The 21,295-nt window shown below is 49.7% G+C and overlaps 1 protein-coding gene across 1 annotated transcript in view; it reads right to left on the minus strand.

The window, feature by feature from the left end:
• Positions 1 to 21,295, minus strand: part of ITSN1 (intersectin 1) — a 249,749-nt gene that overhangs the window by 14,520 nt on the left and 213,934 nt on the right. The window contains exons 30-33 of the mRNA XM_068973388.1: positions 17,520 to 17,641; positions 15,622 to 15,728; positions 8,816 to 8,999; positions 6,775 to 6,873 (exon numbers count right to left, since the gene is read on the minus strand). Of these exons, the coding sequence (XP_068829489.1) occupies positions 6,775 to 6,873; positions 8,816 to 8,999; positions 15,622 to 15,728; positions 17,520 to 17,641 (512 nt within the window). The remainder of the gene's footprint in view (positions 1 to 6,774; positions 6,874 to 8,815; positions 9,000 to 15,621; positions 15,729 to 17,519; positions 17,642 to 21,295) is intronic.

Raw genomic sequence — 21,295 nt, forward strand, 5'->3', positions numbered from 1 at the left:
AACTTCATGCTAATGGGTACATCGGAGCAAAGGTGCATTTTTCTGAATGAACCATTCCAGACCAGCAGCTAAGAGTTCAGTTCTAGAGCAAGAGCTTCTGGATTAAAATCCCTGCTCTGCCACTGACCAGCCATGATATGAGTCAGTCACATACGTGTTCTGAGCCTCATTTTCTTCATATGAAAAATAGGGCTACTAATACCACCTCCTTTGGGCTTCCCTGTAGTTCAGCTGGTAAAGAATCTGCCTGCAATGCAGGAGACGCTGGTTCAGTTCCTGAGTCAGGAAGATCCACTGGAGAAGGGATAATCTACCCACTCCAGTATTCTCGGGCTTCCCTGGTGGCTCAGACGGTCAAGAATCTGCCTACAATGTGGGAGACCTGAGTTCGACCCTTGGGTTAGGAAGATCCCCTAGAGGAGGGCATGGCAATCCACTCCAGTATTCTTGTCTGGAGAATCCCATGGACAGAGGAGCCTGGCAGGCTACAGTCCATGGGGTCACAATGAGTCAGACATGACTGAGCAACTAAACACAGCACACAGAACCTCCTTTATAAGGTTGTTGGGAGGACTACATGGCTTGATACAAGTAAAGCACTTTGCAGAGTGCCTGGCCCTTTGATGGTGCTCCTATCAGATTCTCAAAGCAGTCTGAGGACGCTGAAAACAGTCCTTGTGGGGAAAGACACTAAGGCTGAAGAAGCATCCTAAGCCACTTTGCAATGTACTAGGGGTATGTACAAAAAAGATCTTCACGACCCAGATAATCATGATGATGTGATCACTAATCCAGAGCCAGACATCTTGGAATGTGAAGTCAAGTGGGCCTTAGAAAGCATCGCTATGAACAAAGCTAGTGGAGGTGATGGAATTCTAGTTGAGCTGTTTCAAATCCTGAAAGATGATGCTGTGAAAGTGCTGCACTCAATATGCCAGCAAATTTGGAAAACTCAGCAGTGGCCACAGGACTGGAAAAGGTCAGTTTTCATTCCAATCCCAAAGAAAGGCAATGCCAAAGAATGCTCAAACTACCGCACAATTGCACTCATCTCACATGCTAGTAAAGTAATGCTCAAAATTCTCCAAGCCAGGCTTCAGCAATACGTGAACCGTGAACTCCCTGATGTTCAAGCTCGTTTTAGAAAAGGCAGAGGAATCAGAGATCAAATTGCCAACATCCTCTGGATCATGGAAAAAGCAAGAGAGTTCCAGAAAAACATCTATTTCTGCTTTATTGACTATGCCAAAGCCTTTGTGTGGATCATAATAAACTGGAAAATTCTGAGAGAGATGGGAATACCAGACCACCTGACCTGCCTCTTGAGAAATCTGTATGCAGGTCAGGAAGCAACAGTTAGAACTGGATATGGAACAACAGACTGGTTCCAAATAGGAAAAGGAGTACGTCAAGGCTGTGTATTGTCACCCTGCTTATTTAACTTCTATGCAGAGTGCATCATGAGAAACACTGGACTGGAAGAAACACAAGCTGGAATCAAGATTGCCAGCAGAAATATCAATAACCTCAGATATGCAGATGACACCACCCTTATGGCAGAAAGTGAAGAGGAATTAAAAAGCCTTTTGATGAAAGTGAAAGAGGAGAGTGAAAAAGTTGGCTTAAAGCTCAACATTCAGAAAACGAAGATCATGGCATCTGGTCCCATCACTTCATGGGAAATAGATGGGGAAACAGTGGAAACAGTGTCAGACTTTATTTTTGGGGGCTCCAGAATCACTGCAGATGGTGACTGCAGCCATAAAATTAAAAGACGCTTACTCCTTGGAAGAAAAGTTATGACCAACCTAGATAGCATATTCAAAAGCAGAGACATTACTTTGCCGACTAAGGTCCGTCTAGTCAAGGCTATGATTTTTCCTGTGGTCATGTATGGATGTGAGAGTTGGATTGTGAAGAAGGCTGAGCGCTGAAGAATTGATGCTTTTGAACTGTGGTGTTGGAGAAGACTCTTGAGAGTCCCTTGGACTGCAAGGAGATCCAACCAGTCCTTTCTGAAGGAGATCAGCCCTGGGATTTCTTTGGAAGGAATGATGCTAAAGCTGAAACTCCAATACTCTGGCCACCTCATGCGAAGAGTTGACTCATTGGAAAAGACTCTGATGCTGGGAGGGATTGGGGGCAGGAGGAGAAGGGGACGACCGAGGATGAGATGGCTGGATGGCATCACTGACTTGATGGACGTGAGTCTGAGTGAGCTCCAGGAGTTGGTGATGGACAGGGAGGCCTGGCATGCTGCGATTCATGGGGTCGCAAAGAGTCGGACATGACTGAGCGACTGAACTGAACTGGGGGGTATGTTGAGTGTACACTTGCTCATGCCTTACCCACATACAGGCTTCCCCGATAGTTCAGAAGATAAAGAATCTGCCTGCAAGGCAGGAGACATAAGAGATGCAGGCTTGATCGCTGGGCCGGGAAGACTCCCTGAGGAGGAAATGGCAGCCCACTCCAGTATTCTTGCCTGGAGAATCCCCATGGACAGAGGAGCCTGGCAGGCTACAGTCTGTGGGGTCACAGAGTCAGACATGACTGAGTGGTTAACACTGTCCACATATAAATAATTCAAGTGGGTTTTACCCTGAATAATATCTCATCCCCAAGGTACACTTTGGTTTAAGGTCCTAAGTAGGCACTCAATTTGGGAAAAACGCCCAATCTAGGTATTGTGAGTTCCCCTCTTCCCTTGTGGCTCAGCTGGTAAAGAATCCACCTATAATGCGGGAGACCTGGGTTCCAACCCTGGGTTGGGAAGATCCCCCGGAGAAGGGAATGGCTACCCACTCCAGTATTCTGGCCTAGAGAATTCCATGGACTGTATAGACCATGGAGTTGCAAAGAGTCAGACACGACTGAGCGACTTTCAAATCATTTCCAAACCACAGCTCCAGCTCGGGGTGGATCCTGGCTATACATTCAAATCCCTTTGAAAAGTCCTGACCTCAACTCTGACCATATCAAAATCCCCAGGGGTAGGACTCAGGCATTGGAATTTTCTAGAGCTTCCCAGGTAGTTCTAATGTACAACCAAGTCTGAGGACCACTGCTCTAGACGGGAATCCCACGTAGCAGATTGTGTGAATTCATTTTTTTTCAAAAATGAAAATAGATATATTGCTTTTTCTCATTGTAAAAGTACTGCTGTATAATGTATGAAATTTAGAAAATTTAGAAAGTTATAAAGAACCTAGAAAAAGACCTTTAACTGTGCCCTTGGATAATCTCTTTCCTATTCACTGACTTTCCAGGTGGCGCTAGTGCTAATGAATCCTCATGCCAGTGCAGGAGACACAGAAACGCATGTTCAGTCCCTGGGTCAGGAAGATCTCCCGAAGATGGGAATGGCAACCTGCTCCAGTATTCTTGCCTGGAGAATCCCACGGTCAGAGGAGCCTAGCAGGCTCTAGTCCATGAGGACACAGAAATCTGAACATGACTGAGGGGCTAAGCACACATACACATTCTGCTTGTTAATACATTCTGCCTAGATATAAATACATATAATTTTTTAAGAATAAAAATTGGATCACACTGCCATACTATACTACCATTTTGTACTTGCTTTTTCCCCACTTCATGGCAGTTATAGCACGTTATTTAATACATATGAATTATAGATCATCATTGAATGATCACTTTACATGAATCTAAATCATAATTTTAAAAAATGTTATTGAAGTATATTTATCATTTTTAAGGATTCTATAATATGTCATTGTAAGGATGAGCCACAATGCATAAAACTTCATATTTTTCAGTATTTCTCTGGTTAATTCTTTAGAATAAATTCCTAGAGATGAAAATGCTGAGCCAAAGAGAACATGGAGTTTGATGTATATATCACCCTCCGAAGGCTGACCCAGTCTACCCTCCATGAGCAAACCTGCCAACACTGTGGATTCACAATCATTTCAATAAATGCCTACCTGGCAAGCCAGAAGCAATATATTTTCTTGTTTAGTTATGCATTTCTTTCATTATCAGAGAATTTGAATTTTGTGTACATTTAGTGCGTAAGTACATTAAATGAGAAAGCTAACATTTGTGTACTGCTTAGGATGAGACAGACCGACATATATTCATTCACTCACTTAGCTTCTCGGAACACCATGCAGCAGGTACTGTTAACGTCTCTATTTTACAGGTAGAGGAACTGAGGACCAGAGAGGCAAACTAGTCTCCCAAAGACACACAGCAGTGGTACGTACGGGAGCTTCGAAGCCAAGCAGCCTGGTTCCTAACAACACACGCTTCACCACTATTCCACACTCCTCTCAGAAACGTCTAGTTAAAGATTTTACCTAGTTTTCTTTTTAATCTTTTTTTAAAACCTATTTTTCTGCTAGGGTATTTGTCTTTTTCTTTTTGAGCTGTAAGAGTGCTTTAGATAAGAACATATCCACACAATCTCTATGTATTTCAGTATCTACTTGTATACAGTCAAAGTGTTTTTTCAGTTTACATCTGTCATTTTGTCTTTTAATGTTTGTTATATTTTGTTACATGGAATTTTTAAAGAAAAATGTTTATGCAAATAATAATGTCCTTGATATGCAAGAATCAAACCATACAGACTATTGAGGACGACCGTGCTGTCTCCCTTTGGCTTTCCTGCCTCAGAGGGATGCCCAGAGCAAAGGGCCTCCCTTTAGTTCCCTTTAGACGCTCCACATACATTTACACCCACCCAGAGCTCTTGCAAAATAGACCCTACTGTAGGATGGGTTCTCAGGGGTTTTGTCTGTCTGTTTGCTTTACTTAATAGCATTTTCTAGATATCATTCCAACTAATACTTAGAAGTCTCTTTCATAGTACAGATTCAGCACTTTAAGTATGCTCCTTAATGACATCTAGCTGTTCCCAGAAGAAAGCATTTTTTTCAAGTTGCTGCAACTCGAAATCCTTTAAAGCTCTGTCTTTGGCGCCATGCTGAGAATTTCTCCCTCTTGCTGTTATAAAGAATGTTTCGTCTTGGTGCTTTGGCAGCTTTCCATCTGTATCTTATAACTGCCACCTTTTAAAATTCTGTTCTTAGTTTTGCTAGTTTTCCGTGCATTCTTTTGGGTTCTCAAGGGGGTAGAAATCATGTTTCTGCAAAGAATGATAATTTGTTTTTTTTCCTTTTTAATATGTATGCCTCTCAGTTCTTCTCTTGTTTTTGTTTTTCTTCCCATTGACTAGATTTAGAACGCCTATTTTAAAAACTTGTTTCCAACATCAATTTGCAATTAAATATTGTGGAAAGTAAACAAAGTTTTGAGTTAGTTTAATAGTAACCATATGTTGGAGAAAAGGAAACAGTAGATTGAAAGCATCTTTTAAAACTAATTATTTAACTCAGCCAGCGTGACCACAGTGTATTCTGTGGGGTGGAACTGGGGTTGGACTGAGGAGATGTTTACATGACAGAGGAACTTGTGACATATAAGGGGATTCAGCAAATAAGTGAATATACTGAGGATAATGAGAGCAAGGCTTCTCATGGAGAAGGGAGTTATATACACAGAAAGGGGGAAGGCTAGAATAAATTCTGTGATCAGATTAGAATGGGAACTATTGGTGCGAACTCATGGCTTCTAACATATGCATATACGATCTTAAATATATGCTTGTACACTTATGTGTACGTAACTGTGTGTTTGGATGGATACACATATATATGTTTCCCAGCTCTGCCACTGAGAGACTCAAGAGGCAACAACACCTCGGAAGCAGTGAGCACACCCGTGTACAGATGTGGGTTTCTAAATTCTTCATTGAAAGGAACCAGATCTAAAACCTCTCTCCACAGGCCATCCTCCCTGTGCTTACAGAATCACAGGCTCAGAGGACGTCTAAGTCTGTTCACTCACTTTAAGGATGGGCACACTGAAACCCTGATTTTTTCTTTTCTTTTGGCATTGGCTTTCTTGAAATGACAGGAGAACAACAATCATCTAACATCAACATAGAGTATCTCACAGTGGCTTTCTGAGGACAGGTGGTGGAAACTGTATTCCTTTCTCTGTTTCTTAGAGCTTCCCTGGTGGCTCAGATGGTAAAGCATCTGTCTGCAGTGCGGGAGACCTGGGTTTGATCCCCAGGTGGGGAAGATCCTCTGGAGAAGGAAATGGCCACCCACTCCAGTATTTTTGCCTGGAAAATTCCATGGATGGAGGAGCCTGATAGGCTACAGTCTGTGGGGTCCCAAAGAGTAGGACACGACTGAGCGACTTCACTTTCTTTTCACTTTTCTCTCTTTCTTGTTAGGAAAAACCAAAGCATCAAGACCCTGCCCGTATGAGGAAAAGAACTGACTTACAAGGTGGAAGCCACATGTTTGTTTGCACAGCTGATGTGTGTATTATTAGCTCTGTTCACAATAAATCTTTCTGGGGCTTCCCTGCTGGCTCAGACTGTAAAGACTCTGCCTGGAATGCAGGAGACCCAGGTTGGGAAGATCCCCTGGAGAAGGGACTGGCTATGCGCTCCAGTATTCTTGCCTGGAGAATCCCATGGACAGAGGATCCCGGTGGGCCACAGTCCATGGGGGTCGCAAAGAGTCAGACACAACTGAGCGACTAACACTTTCACAGTAATTCAGCTTTTCTTTCGGAGTTACCATGCAGATACCTCCTACAGCCTGTTGGTATATGGTTTCTACACAACAGATACCAGGTGTGTTGGCTGGGGAACCTGCCCATGACCCCAGATCCCAGACCTGCTGAGATAGCATTCCTCTGCTTGAAATTTCAGGCAAGGCAGTTACTTACATTCTTAATGATCAGTGGGTATCTCGTTACTCGTTGCATAGGCTTCAGTATAAAACTAGACAGGGGCATTCCCTTACAGCGTGGGTCCATGGCCAGTCTCTGAAAAAAAGGACAGTGTTTTTTAATGTACTTAAGAAATCTGCGAAATCCGGTTAGTGACATCAACCGATGCTATTCATGACTCCCCACCCATTGCACTCTCATTTATCTGGACGACAACTGGGGAGCCTGGAGCTGGAAGGACGGGGCTGGCTGCCCTGGGCCAGGGGAGGCGTGTTCCAGATGGAGGGTGGGAGCTGATGGCGGGTGTGACTCAGCAGCAGGGTTAACCCCTGCTCCCCGGTCCCACAGAGTTTTCAGGCTCCTAACTTCCAGGGATGAGATTCTAGCTTTACAGAGAATATCCCCTCTGGATACCTGCCAGAACTCTACAGCATTCCTAGGAGCAAGGAGAGTGGCAAAATTCTAGGGTCAGAAAAAGAATGCCCTTGAGTGCCAGAGATACTACAAGTCCCAAGTCTCACTGCACCCACCAGTGGGAGCCCCAGGCAGGGTGGGGATGGCGAAGCCCTTGGGACTCCGGTTGTCTCCACTCTGGACTCCCTCGCCTCTTTCTTTCCACTTTCGTCAACTGGACTGGAGGACAAGAGTCCTTCTGCACCAAAAAGGTGACTCTCTGTTCTACAAGTCACAGGGGTTATATGGTGACAGCTCTCCGGTCAGGCTTAGTGCCTTAGGAATGGGTTTAACGCCCTGACCTGGGCCCCAAGCCCTAGGGCCTGTCAGCGCCTGGACCCACTCCAGCCATGGACACCCTTATTCCAGGAACTCTTTGCAGCTGCCAACGGCAGGACAAAGTCCTGCAGGGATGAGGCTGGGAGAGGTGATGAGGTGAGGACGAGCAGGGGAGGGGGAATAAGGCCCCTCCCTGGGCTGAGGTCAGCATTTCCCTGAAGCTCAAGTGCGTGCAGTGATGTACTCATTCTGTCTGCACCCAGGGCAGACCCTTGGCCCTTGGGGGGACCCCCAGGTGGCCCGTGGTACCCACCAGCCCAGCACTACCTCCAGTCTCCAGCCCACTCTAGGCCTACTTCTTGGCCATGTTTCTCCTTTAGAATGACTTTAGACGTTCCATTCATTGGATAGCAAATCCAAGCATTTAATATTAGAAACAAGGAGAGAAAGAAAGAACGAGAACATGTGATGCTGTAGCCCAGAAGAGACGGCACATTCACCTCTCGGCGATGATGCCACAAACACGGTTACAGGGAAGGTGGGAAAAGCCTCCCCCCACCCTAAATCCAGGAGGCACAAAGATAAGCTTGTCATTAGTATGATGACTCTGCTGCCCACTCATCAAAATGTGCCCACTTAGCAAAAGTCGTTTTAGTCTCCTCTCTCCCTTCTGGGAGTGGTGGGGGCTGATGGGGCGGGCTGGCCCAGCCAGCAGGGACCATCCCCGCCAAGGCGGGGTCCCAGGGCAGCAGGCCCAAAGCCCAAGGCCTCCAGCAGCTCAGGGTCCCCTCCCCACAATGTCCCCTGGTCACACACGACTCTCCAGACCCTGGTTATCCTACAAAGCAGAGGTCCTGTCATCTCACACTCACCCCCTGCTGACTTCCTGGGGCTTGAGCTCATCGAAAAGAACCAACTAGGGTGGGGAAATTAAAGGGTCCATTGGGATTCCCTTTTTCAGCAAAGGGCAGAGAGCAGCAGAGAGATGAGGATACTCAGATTAAACAATAGCGGACCTGAGACCTGCCAGTCCTGCGAGGCCTGAAAATGAGACGAAGGATTTTAAATCGGTATTGCAAGAACACCACTTGCACCTGGACTGCAGATTGGAGTTTCCAGGTCAGCGCTGGTCCCTCGCCAAGCCCACCCCCATGGCCCCAGTCACACCCACTGGTGAGGGCCAGCCCCCCGTCCTGTGCAGCTGAGACCTCGCCCCGTTGGCCTTCAGTGCACGTGCGATCGCACACTAGTTGCCTGCAGATGGCCCCTTGTGGGGCAGGGGCTTGGCTGAGCCGGGGCTCCTCACTTTGACAAAGTCCTTGAAGTCTGGGGCCTCGTCAGTCTTCTGCTGGATCAAGGCGGCCCCGTTGAGCTGGCAGCTGCAGAAGCGGATGTAGGGCTGCATGTGCGGCAGCTGGGCCGTCAGGATGTCTCCGATCATCTTCACAGGCATCTTCTCCCCAGACATCTTCTTGCGGACCCTCAGCGCTCTGCACAGAAACGCAGCAAGTGAGCACCCCACCTTCGTGCTCTCTGATGGGAACATGGCACACTTCTAGGTGGCACAGAAATGGGATGTGTGTGAGAGGCACAAACCCAGGGCCACTAAACATCTATGTGGGAGACAAGGGACAGAAAGAGAAATGAGTCTAGTGCTACAGAGAGGTGTCCCTGGGGCATTTTTCTTTTTTCTTTTTTTTTTTTGGCATGATGGTTATTGGCTGGCTCTTAGAAAGAAAGACTAAAAAAAAAATTTTTTTTTTCCAAACAAGTCAGTATAAAAGACAATATTTTTGTGTGGAAATATATAGAATCTTTCTTTAAAAAAAAAAAAAATTCGGACATGATCCCTGGGTGGATGTCTCGCTTGATGCATGGTCCATCCAGGCTGGTCTGACCCCAGCCCTGAATCCATTTCCAAGACCAGTGCTACCACCCAAGGGAAGCTGTTGTGGCCAAGGGCCGCCGAGGCTCAATTTCAGATCAAACGAAACACAGTGAAGATGGCAAATCAACTGCCACAGGAAAATAATCCCATCATGTTTATGAAGTGAAGTGAAAGTCGCTCAGTCGTGTCTGACTCTTTGCGACCCCATGGACCATACAGTCCATGGAATTCTCCAGGCCAGAACACTGGAGTGGGTAGCCTTTCCCTTCTCCAGGGGATCTTCCCAACCCAGGGATTGAGCCCAGGTTTCCCGCATTGCAGACGGATTCCTTAGCAGCTAAGCCACCAGGGAAGCCCAGTGTTCATGAAAGCCAGGTTTAAATGATGGTCTGAGCTATCTGTGCTTCACTGCTGCACTCCTGTGGCTAACTTGAAGTTGACTGGATTAAGGGAGTTCTGAGGAGAGAAGGCTATTGATACGCTAATGGAGCAATGGACCTGGAAGTCGGGAGGGGACCAGAGGGACTGGAAGCTGTTTGTTCAGGAGTTCACTGCAGTCTGAGTGCTCAGGACCATGGGAGCCAGGACGGTGCCTCTCACCCTCCTAACTGGTATGGCAACTCCTAACCAACAACAGTAAGAAGGGCACGGTACTGAGCTTCTGCACAACAAGGACAGCAACATACCCAGAGGCGAGGCCACAACCCGGGAGGCCATGGGCGAGTTCTGCTTACCCTAGAGACTATGGATGATCAATGGATGGATGGATAGAACAGAATGGTGTAACACATGATTTCAACATAAGCGTGGGAGGATGTTACTATGAATTCCTCTGGTTGCCTTCATGGTTGTGAGTACGGCTATGTGATTCCCAAAAGGTGCTGCAGTCTTAGTATCAAAAACTTCAGATCACTTTCTTTCTCCCACATCTTTGGTTAAAGAAAAAAATTTAAACATCTTTGGACTGGGCAAGCAAGCTAAGGAAAGAAACTTTAGGGACAGTGCCTTATATGGTCTAAACAATGAGTGATTCCCCCCTTAAGCAGATGCCATTGTGGGAAGAGGTGCTGGCCATTGCTGGTTGGCTGGGGCATGAGGAGTGGCACCTTGGTATCCCCAGGATGGCCAGGTGGCGACTGCTCATTGGGTGGCTGGTATGGAATATCTCCCAACATGTAGAAATTGGCTCAAGGGCGACATCGCCACCAATTCTGGGGGACGAGCGCGGTGAGTAACCAGGTTAATACAAACTTGGAAAGATGGAAACAGAAAGAAATTCCATCATTCCATGATTTTCCAATGAGGAGTAACACAGTCTTTCTGCAAGGGAATAAAAGTGTTTTTACCTGCCTCCCTCTTTTTTTCTAAATGATGAGGAGACAAGAAAAACGAAAAAGATGACACGCAGATCATCACTGTGTTGAGGACGTTAAGCCGGGTCCCAGGTTCTGGAGGCCCACACTTGTAGACTTGAGTTGATCTTGTGAAAGGGGGCAGACCTGAAATCAGGCCCCTGCAATGGACCAGGCACCTGTTAGGTTTAGCTGCGGGCCTCCTTCTGGGATGTTCTGCTGCACAGGACTGGGCTTGAGTGGATTGAACAGGGGCTGTCACCAGGCTCAGGGACCGCGTGAGTGCTGCAGCCACAGCGCCGCCCCCTGGGGAGCTGATCTGTAATCTCACAGAAAGCTCAGTGCATGCAAGGTCTTGAACTGTGACAGAAATCAAATCAGTCAGTGAACGCACTGGAATGCTCGCTGTTTACTGAGCAAATGAGTAACCCTCTGAAGTCTGCAGATCAAGAAGAGAGCTAGCTGGCTTTCATGAATGTGTCCTAGGCGTCAAACACTTCTTCTTCTTCTTTTTTTTTTTTTTAATATATATGACTTATTGGGTTGACCAAAAATTTTGTTCAGGTTTCTCCACAAGATGGTATGAAAAATCCGTTATGAACCTTTCGGCCAACCTAACAGTATCACTCTTGACTGCTGGGGAAACTGAGGCACATGAAAATCGAGTGACTTGACCAGAGTCACACAGCTCACAAGTGACAGGAGACCCTGGAACTCGGGGTGGGGGCGGGATCTGACTCCAGAGCCCATAGAGTGTAAGCACCAAGAGCAGCCCCACCTCCACTCAAATGCCCTGGGCTCCCGGCCCCCCTCACTCCAGATGCAGCTCCTGCCATCCCGCCAGGAGGGCCTTCCCCAGCCCCGCTGCTCTGTCCTCCCTGCCGGCCTTCCTCTCCCCTCCTCAAAGGCACTCCCACCTCCCCTCTCACCCTGTCCATACCCAGCCAAAGTCCTTCCTTCCTTCTTCCCATCCTGTCTTTACCCACCAAGGTATCTTTCTTTTGGTGTATACGTTGGAGAAGGAAATGGCAACCCACTCCAGTACTCTTGCCTGGAGAATCCCATGGACGGAGGAGCTTGGTGGGCTACAGTCTACAGGTCGCAAAGAGTCAGACACGACTGAGCGGCTTCACTTTCACTTGGAGTGTAGTATACCCTGGGCTTCCCTGGTGACTCAGACGGTAAAGCATCTGCCTGCTATGCGGGAGACCTGGGTTCAATCCCTGGGTCGGGAAGATCCCCTGGAGAAGGAAATGGCACCCCACTCCACTGTTGTTGCCTGGAAAATCCCATGGATGGATAAGCCTGGTAGCCTACAGTCCATGGGGTTGCAAAGCGCCGGACACACCTGAGCGACTTCTCTCTCTTTGGAGTATAGTTGCTTTACAATGTCGTGTTAATTTCTGCTGTACAGCGACGTGAATCAGCCGTAAGTATACACACATCCCTTCCCTCTTGAGCCTCCATCCCCACCACCATCCCTCTCGGTCATCACGAAGCACGGAGCTGAACTCCCTGAGCCATATAGCAGGTTCCCACTAGCTATCTAGTCACGGTATGTTTTCTACTTCTAATTCATTTTCTTTGTTTTCCTGCCTTAAAGAAAACTGTCTTCTTTTTCTTAAATTATTCTTGTTATCTTCTTCTTATCATACTTAAGTTGAAAATGAATACTTAATATTTAAGAAGAACTTTTTTTGGAGAAGCTCTTTCATTTATTTTTATTTCTTCAAGCAAGGAAACAGGAAAAGATCTCGATAAAAACAGTTGCCAGCACTTGGTCCCACACACCCTGTCTCACTTCTGCATCCCTTCTCTAATCTCTTCTAATAGCCACTGCTAAGGGTCTGCACCTAGCTCCTAACTGTAAAATGTTCTAGCTTCTTCTCTCCTACTCTGACTTTGAAGGCAAATTTCTCAGCTCTCTGCTCACAGGTAAGAGAGCCCAGAAGCAGCATTAGTAAGAAGTCTGAGCGCCCCAGGTAGCTCCCTTTTATGTTCATTATGTTTGTTTCTTATTTATCTGTTTAATAAACCCCATGTCCCCTTTTAAGTACAAGCTGTCGCTGGCCCTTGGATCAGGAGGGGCGCATAAGTGACTGTCCACTGCAGCCCTCCAGGGAGTGAAAGTGAAAGTGTCAGTTGCTCAGTCATGTCCAACTCTTTTCGACCCCATGGACTGTCACCCACCAGCCTCCTCTGTCCATGGAATTCTCCAGGAAAGAATACTGTAGTGGGTATCCATCCCCTCCTGGTGGCTCAGATGGTAAAGAATCTGCCTGCAATGCAGGAAACCTGGGTTCAATCCCTGTATTGGGAAGATCCTTTGAAGAAGGAAATGGCAACCCACTCCAGTACTCTTGCCTGGAGAATCCCCATGGACAGAGGAGCCTGGTGGGCTACAGCCCATGGGGGTCACAAAGAGTCGGGACATGACTGAGCAACTTCACTTTCTCCAGGGTATCTTCCCAACTCAGGGATTGAAACTGGGTCTACCGCATAGAAGGTAGGTTCTTGACTATCTGAGCCACTGCCTTAAATTCTCTCCACCCTCAAATGGCTCCCTCTTCCATCTTGCCAGAAACCCTAAATCTTCCCATTGCTGGGATTAGTCCTTTGCATAAAGAAATTAAGTCTAAGCAGCGAAATTGTATAATCTACCATATGGGCACTCATCATGCAATTCTTTCCATTTTTCCTGGTATGTTTGAAAATTTTTCATAATAAGATGCTGAAAGGGGAAAAAGAAGAAGAGAAAGAAAGAAATCAGGTCCCCAGAAAGCTCTTGCTAAATACAAGTATTAATATTTTATCTGGAAGATGAAAAGCTTAGCCAAACTAATCAATCAGGCCATCAGAGATGATAGAAGGTGGTGCCCAGTGGGGGCGTGATTGGCAGGGTACCAGCTGTACACCTGATCTACTTGCCCTGGAATAACCCTGCATGCTAGACTGGGCAGGGGCTCTGACTGCAATCCTACAGCTTCTGAAACAAAGGGTTGGGGAGTTATCTGCCTGAGATAGGTGCCCAAAATGAGCTAGAAGGCACTGGAGCCCAGATGAAAAATTGACATGTCCCCCTCATGGTTTCACCTGCTGTCCATCGAGGGCAGAACCGGGTGGAACCCCTAGTAAGGCCGAGTGTCATTCACAGAGCAGCCCAGGGCCCTGATCACCTTCTGTGTGACCTTGGACAAGTCACTCAACCTCTCTGAGCCTTGTTTCCACAGCAGCAAGAGTGCTCTTGATTCCTACCTCTGGGGCTGTGGAGCGCATCGGCGCTGATAGGAGGAGGGAGCACATGGGCCTGGCCTTGACAGAGCCCAAGAAAGGGGCTTCCAGTTCCCTGTCGAGCAGGAGGGAGGGTTAAAGTGCAAAGACAACAGAAAAGCAAGGGGGACGCTGAGGTGGGGGTGAGGGGCTCTCCAGAACATCAGACATGTCTCCCCTCTCCCCACCCCCTCACACACCCACCCAAGGAAAGCGGTGTTAATGTGTAGGTGTGTTTTCAACAGAAGGTCTTTGTGTGTGTTTCAAAAGAACTCGTCTCCGCCCCTTTAGGTTTAGTACTTGTAGATTCAAGGATTAATGAGCCCACCTGCCCCCAAGTGACAAGGCAGCCTAATTCCGAAGGCAAGAGTGGGTACTCAGCTCATCCCAAGGCCCAAGCCCAGCACTTGCTATGGACCAGGCACTTGGTGTCTCAGTGCTCCTTAATGAGACCCCTACGTGGTGGTTGCTACCCCACTTTACAGATGAGGACACTGCGGCTCAGGAAGCACAGGTGACGATCAGAGCAGGTAGGCAACGGCAGGGGTGGGAGCCCAAGCATCCGACTCAGATCTGTGCTAGAAGACTCTGCAGCATCTTTCTCAAGGGAGATTAATGGAAACACCTCCTCTAAACCATCCTCATTCTGTCAGCTTTGATTATTTGTCTTCTAGAATGTACAGAGAGAGGGCATTATGCTTTTGCTTCACGTCCACCTCGCCGCACTGCTCTGTCCATCCCTTCAGCCACCCCCAAACACACTCGCAGTGGAGGCCTGAAATCACTTTAGCAAATCCCAGGGGCCACACCCAGGAAAGAGCTGCCTCCTGTTCACACGAACCTGGAGAGCCAGTTCCCAGGGCCTGTGTGCTGCCTGTGGGGTCCCAAGAACCCCGTGGACCTAATCTGTGTTCTAGCAAGCGTTACACAGAGGCCTGGCAGACACAGACTTGGAGGGTTTATGTTTTTTTAGGGATTGGATGATACAATCCAATGCCTTCCTTTTACAGGTGGAGAAACTGAGGAAGGGCGGTGAGTTGGGCTCCAAGCCCAGGTCTCTAGACTCCTGGCCCAGTGTTTCTCCCTGGCCCCACAGCTGCAACTGGGAACTGAAATATGAATAAAATGCCCACTGCTTCAGGCCAGCATCTCAGAGGGACATCCTGGGAACAGCCGTAGACCGTGGCCATGGACAGTCCCCCTGATTCCCGTCTTCAGGAGGCAAGAAAGTCCCAAGAGACCAACGTGTCCCCCTGTGGATCCTGGGTCTCAAGGGGAAGCATGAGGGCTGCTCCCCACCCCGGATGGGGCCGATCAGGGATCAAGACCCAGGATCAGCCCTTCTCTGTTCATTCTAGAACCACGGTAAAAGCAGGAACTGGGAGACCTGAGCAATCCACCCTCCCCAGGGAGAAACTGGGACTGTGATTCTAGAAGGCATCAAGGCGAGAAAGAGTGATGGTGCCTGTGAGTGGAAATGAGGAAGAGAGGTAGGAAGACACGCAGCGGAGCATGCATGGAGAGGACACACGCGTGAAGCCACGCGGGGGTGCTAGTGTGTGAGCGCGAAGCCAGGCCGGGGGTTAGAGAGGAGAGGCTTACTTCAGTAGTTTGATATTACACATAATCAGCTCCTTCCAGTTAACAAAAATCATAGCACCCTCTTTTTCTGTCAGCAGCTCAGACTCCATCAGGGGTTTCTGAAAGATCTACAGATGCAGAAAACGAAGCAGTTCAGAAAGCAAACAGTTAGCTTGAAATTCAAACACACGCAATGCACCGATCTGTTCGGAGCAACGGGAAGGCCTGAGGCGTCTGCAGCCCTGCTCGGAGGCTCAGAAGCCAACGAGTTTCTGAAGCAGGTGGTCCTCCCTCTGCTTGGGGGGAGGGGTGTGTGGGAGCAGGGTTCCCCATCAGGTCCACGCGTGGGCTTACAAGGAGGCCCGCTACACTCTGGAGGATGGGCCTGAACTCAACCAGCACTCACCGGAGGGTCTGGATACAGGCACTCCTGCTCTCACCAGCTGGCCATGGCCAGACGTAGGGGCTGAGAGATGCCCTGGGGTCGGTGGGCGGCTGTTCCCGCATTCCTGGCCCACCATCAGCGGCCCAGACAAGCCTCCGGGGAGCAGGGCCTCCACCCAGCGGCCTCGGGGATGGGATGGACCCCATGGCCCTGCCCACAGCAGGGCTGGACCTCGGGCAGAGCCAAGGGGTGCAGGCCGAGCCCCGAGGGGGCACAGCTCCTCTCTTGGGCTCCAGGAAATACAGATGCCTGCCTGAGCCCCGAAGGGATGGGCCGCTCGCAGTACATCACCGATCTCAGCTGAGCCCCCCATGGTGAGCCCACTGCCTAGAGAGAGGTGGTTGCTACCCCTGGAGGCAGGCCACTCACTGGAAGGTTCCTTAGGGACCTAGTTTATTATAGACCTTAGTTTATTTAAGTCTGTCTGTGAAATAAACTTGGTTGGGCTGAGGCTGATTCCCGGGAGCCCCTACCCTTCACAGGTCCTCAAGCTGATGTTGCTCCGGGCCTCCACCAGGCCACACACAACATACCACATTTAAGGGCATGACACTCACATCCTCGACATGCGAGACTCTTAGTGACAGTCCTGTGTCTTGAGAAAGGGGTGCTTTTTCATCCCAGTGCTTCCTAAGCACTCATGATGGCCTTGGGGGCCATCAACCCACCCCGCGTCCGGGACTGCTCAACACTGGGGCAGCGAGCCTTGTCTTCCCAGGTCACTTAGGAGGAGATGATCAGAGGAGACGGTTTCATGACTGGTGGGGGTGGGGGTGGGGTTCCCACACTCTCACAGTACTTCGCAGACTATAGGGGGACCCAGACACCCAGCTCAGCAAGCACCTGACCACTAACACACCAATGTCCCACATGTCTGGACCAAAAGCTTCCCGACAAGCAGGGGGTTCCCAACTCTGCATCTTCTCATCCGCCTGGACCAGGCGGCCAAGGCCCGTCAAGAGCTCCCTGGGAGGAAAGCCAAAATGAGGCATCGTCCCGGACGGGGGTTGGGGGTGTGTGCACGGGGCGGTGGGGAGGAAACATCTTCATTCCCTTTAACAGACGTTTCTCGGGAGTGACGGGCAGCGTGAGGAATGACGCAAGCCATCAGCCCCGCCGGCCACCGTTTTGAAACGCTTCTGCCAAGGGCCTGGAGGTGGAGCTCCGTGGCGGCGGGTAGCTGGTGGCAAGTTCTCTGAGTGGAGTCCCGACGCCCACCTCACCGCCGTGCGTCCCGATCCAGGCCTCCTCACGGGCTTGTCTGTCCCTGGCTCGAGGGACCTCTGCCCTCTCTATGGGACAGGACTCCCAGCTGGCCACGGATGAGGAACCCTCTTCTCTCGGGAAAGCATCTCCTGCGTGACGTCCCGTCCAGAGGCTCCCACACACCTGAGAGCTTCTCATCCTGGGAAGCAGGACCCCGCCTCCTCGACAGGGACCCCAGCCCCCACCCGGCACCCCCAGCCGCCCTCACCTCTGTGACCAGCTGCAGGTCATTCACGTAGTTCTCCTCCGTGACAATGAGCTCATGGATGTACCCCTGTCGCTTTCTCTCAGTTGGGGTCAGCATATCCAAGAGGTGTAAGTCTGAACACCCTGCAAAACACAACCGTGGGGACCGTTTAGTCCAGGCCTGGGGAGCTTCAAGGGGAAGGTTCCCCAGGGCCCTGCAGTCTTGCGCCAGTGGGACCGTCGTTGTCCCCTAAACAGATCAGTCCAAGTCCTACCCCAGCACTTTTGAAAGTGAGCTTATTTGGAAATAGGGCCTCCAGATGCAATCAAATTAAGATGGAGTCACACGCGGGACGCCACAGGGCAGGCCAGTGGCTAAGACTCTGTACTTCCATTGCAGGGAGCCCAGGTTCAGTCCCTGGCTTGGGAACTAAGATCAGTGCATGCCATGTGACGTGACCAAAAAATAACATTTTAAAAAAAAAAAGGATGAAGTCATATTCAGTTGGGGCAGGACCTAAGTCAATATGACTGTTGTTCTCATGCGCACAGAGACAGACAAGGAGCACCGCGTGACAGCAGACACAGAGACCAGAGTGATGTGTCTACAGCCAAGCCAGGGACTGCCGGCGGCACCGGAAGCCCAGGGAGAAGCGTGAAACAAACCCTCCTCTGAAGCCGCCAAAGGAGCATGGCCCTGCCCAAGCCTTGATTTTGGACGTCTCACCTCCAGAACTAGCAGAAAAGTAATTTCTGTTGTTTTAAGCCCGTCCAGTTTGTGGGCATCTCTTTGCCTTTTCCTACTGTTCATGGGGTTGGAAAAGACCCTGATGCTGGGAAAGATTGAGGACAGGAGGGGAAGGGGGCGACAGAGGATGAGATGGTTGGATGGCATCTCCACGGACATGAGTTTGAGCAAACTCCGGGAGACAGTGAAGAACAGGGAAGCCTGGCGGGCTGCAGTCCACGGGGTCGCAGAGTCTGACACGACTGAGCGAGCGAACAGTAAGTTTGTGGTCATCTGTTACAGCAGCCGCAGGAGACTAACACAGACGGCACACGCCTGCTTCAGCAGGCCCGCTGAGAGTGTTGAGAGTGAGAAGCCGTAGTGACAGCTGGCTGACGTTCCCCGAGGGCTCACACCATGCCAGGTGCTGTCCCAGGAGCTCGATCCTGACAGCTGTGTTTAATGCTCCCTTAGATCCTACAAATATCTCCATTTTACAGACGGGGAAACTGAGGCTTCGAGAGGTTGCCTCACCCAAACTCTGTCAGCAGGGTGATGATGGTGAAGCCACGACGGGACCTTGACACTGTGATCAGAGCCTGGGCTCCTACCTCAGATCACTGCTGCTGGGTCCCAGCTACGTTAGTGGGGCAGATGGGTGTCTCAAGTTTGGTTTTTGGAGGATGAGGTGGCTATACTGAGACTCTGAAGAGGCCTGGGGACAGGGCCGATGTGGGCACATCCAGACACCACTGGGCAAACTCTCCTGGACCAGGCTGCGGCCCTGCACCCACGGGACCTGGGCGGCTAGCATGCGGACAGACTGGAAACCCCACCGGGTGCAGCTGGACACAACTGTGGCTGCAGCTCCCCCGGGAGTGGGTTCTGTAGCCCTGAGGGGGTGGGAGTGGGCATGCACGCAGGTGATGCCTGCCCTGGCTTCTACTCACTTAGCTGGTTATTGGGGTTTGTCTGCTCCTAATGTTCTCAGGTTATAGTCAGAGGCTGCCCCCTGGCTTGGGCACACTGGAATGCAGGGTGGGGAAGCTCGATTCTCAGGGGTACCCCCATGCAGGTCTGGGCCCACTGCTTCCAGGTCAAGTTTCCCCCACCCCCCTTCTTTTCATCAAGGGTTTCTTTTTTCAATCACGGAAACCAGATCTGTAAAGAAGACTGGGAGGTGTCTTGGATGTAGGTGGGGGTGAGGGCACGGAGTCCCATTCACTCGCTGTTCTCATTCCTCCTTCTCCTACAAGGGGGCACCGTGGAGCACAGTGTGAAACCCCACCACCGAGAATCTATGATGTCATTCGCCCCCAGAAGAATCATTCTTTGTGCAGAAGGTTCCAGCATCTGGACTAGGTCAGTCTCAAAGTGGGGTCCCCAGGCCAGCAGCATCAGTAGCACCTGGGTGCTGACTAGAAATGCAGATTTTCAGGCTTCTGCTGAATTGACTGTGGGATCAGGGCCCAGGAATCTGATTTAACAAGCTCTCTGGGTGACATTTTAGGGACACTAAAGTTTGAGAGGGCTTCCCTGGCGGCTCAGACTGTGAAGACTCTGCCTGCGATGTGGGAGACTCAGGTTCGATCCCCAGGTTAGGAAGATCCCCTGGAGAAGGTAGCAGCAACTTCCATATTCTTGCCAGGAGAATCCCATGGACAGAGGAGGCTGGTGAGCTACAGTCCATGGGGCCGCAAAGAGTCAGACACAACTGAATAACTAACACACACATGGTTTGAGAAGCCTGCTCTGAAATCTGGTTCCTCAGCTTCCATCTTCCCCTGAGGGAGTTTCTAGGTTCATGACTGATGCTGGTCCAGATGCTGGAAGCTTCTGCAAAAAGAATGATTCTTCGGGGGCAAATGACATCATAGACTTCTTGGTGAACACGTCACTGTGCCCAGCCTTCGGTTTTGTCCCCTCCCCTGGCCAACTTCCCTCTCTAGAATTCTAGAGCATCTCTTCCTAGGATAGGACAATCCCAGGATGGGCAGATTGATGGTGGGAAAGCCTCGGGGACGCGCCATCATCATGTTAACACCTGCCACGCCCTTCCATCTGAGACCTCATTCAAAGCCAACACAGTGCAGCCAAACTACAGTTGCACAGGGCCACGGGCCGAGTGTGAACCTTTGCTTAGGTCTGCAGGTGCTTCTGGACCTTGAGCTCTCTGCTCAGCCACCAGCTCAGCCCAGCTGTCCTTCCTGCCTCAGCGCAAAGTGTTTTATCTAAACAATTGCATCGACAGTGAATACTCAGGAAGGAAGCATGTCATGATTGCCCCCTTGCTGGCCTCAGCTGCCCTCTGCTGAGCTGCTGCACGAGCCCCAGCTTATAGGACGCTGAGTGATATCACCAATTTCTTTGTCTTTCATGAAGAAAGCCACCCAAAAAACACTCCTGAGATTGGGAGGAAAATATCTCCCTCCTGTCCTCTTCTCACCAAACTTTCCTATCAAGGAGTCCAAGTGCCCAGCTTCAAGGTCATTTCTTGTTAAAGGGTAGAATACCGGCCTTGCACTGCAGAGACGTGTATGAACTTGGGAGAGCAGTCTCCCCTGCAATTCTCAGGACATTTCTTTCTGCAAGGGTATCAGGATAATGGTAGAGACCAGTAGCTCTAAAGCTCAGCTCACACCCACTGTGCAATGCCATTTGTAGGGATACAAACATCAGCCTAGTAGTGGACACTGGTTAGACCAGTCAACCCACCATCCGTGTAGATCACAATGTCCCCTGGAGAATCTGGTGGATGCTAGAATCCTTGTGCCCCCCCAGAAAACATATACAATGCACACAATATACAGACCCATTCTGCACACAGTTTTACAGCATTCACAGACCTTCTTAAAGCTTGTTTATGGATTTCATTCCTTCATTCATTTGACAAATATTTACTGATATCTTAACACAAGTCTGGCACTAACTGTGCCAGGCACTGGGAATTCAAGATGGAAGAGGAGAAATGCCTGACCCTCAGAACATACAGCTATGAACTCAGGGTCTTCAGCTAGGGGTAGTGCCCTCCCCAGGCTGAAGAGAGTACTCTTCCCCACAGGCTGAAGATG

Source organism: Capricornis sumatraensis, chromosome 1, assembly GCF_032405125.1.
Source record: "Capricornis sumatraensis isolate serow.1 chromosome 1, serow.2, whole genome shotgun sequence".
NCBI classification, from domain to species: Eukaryota; Metazoa; Chordata; class Mammalia; order Artiodactyla; family Bovidae; genus Capricornis; species Capricornis sumatraensis.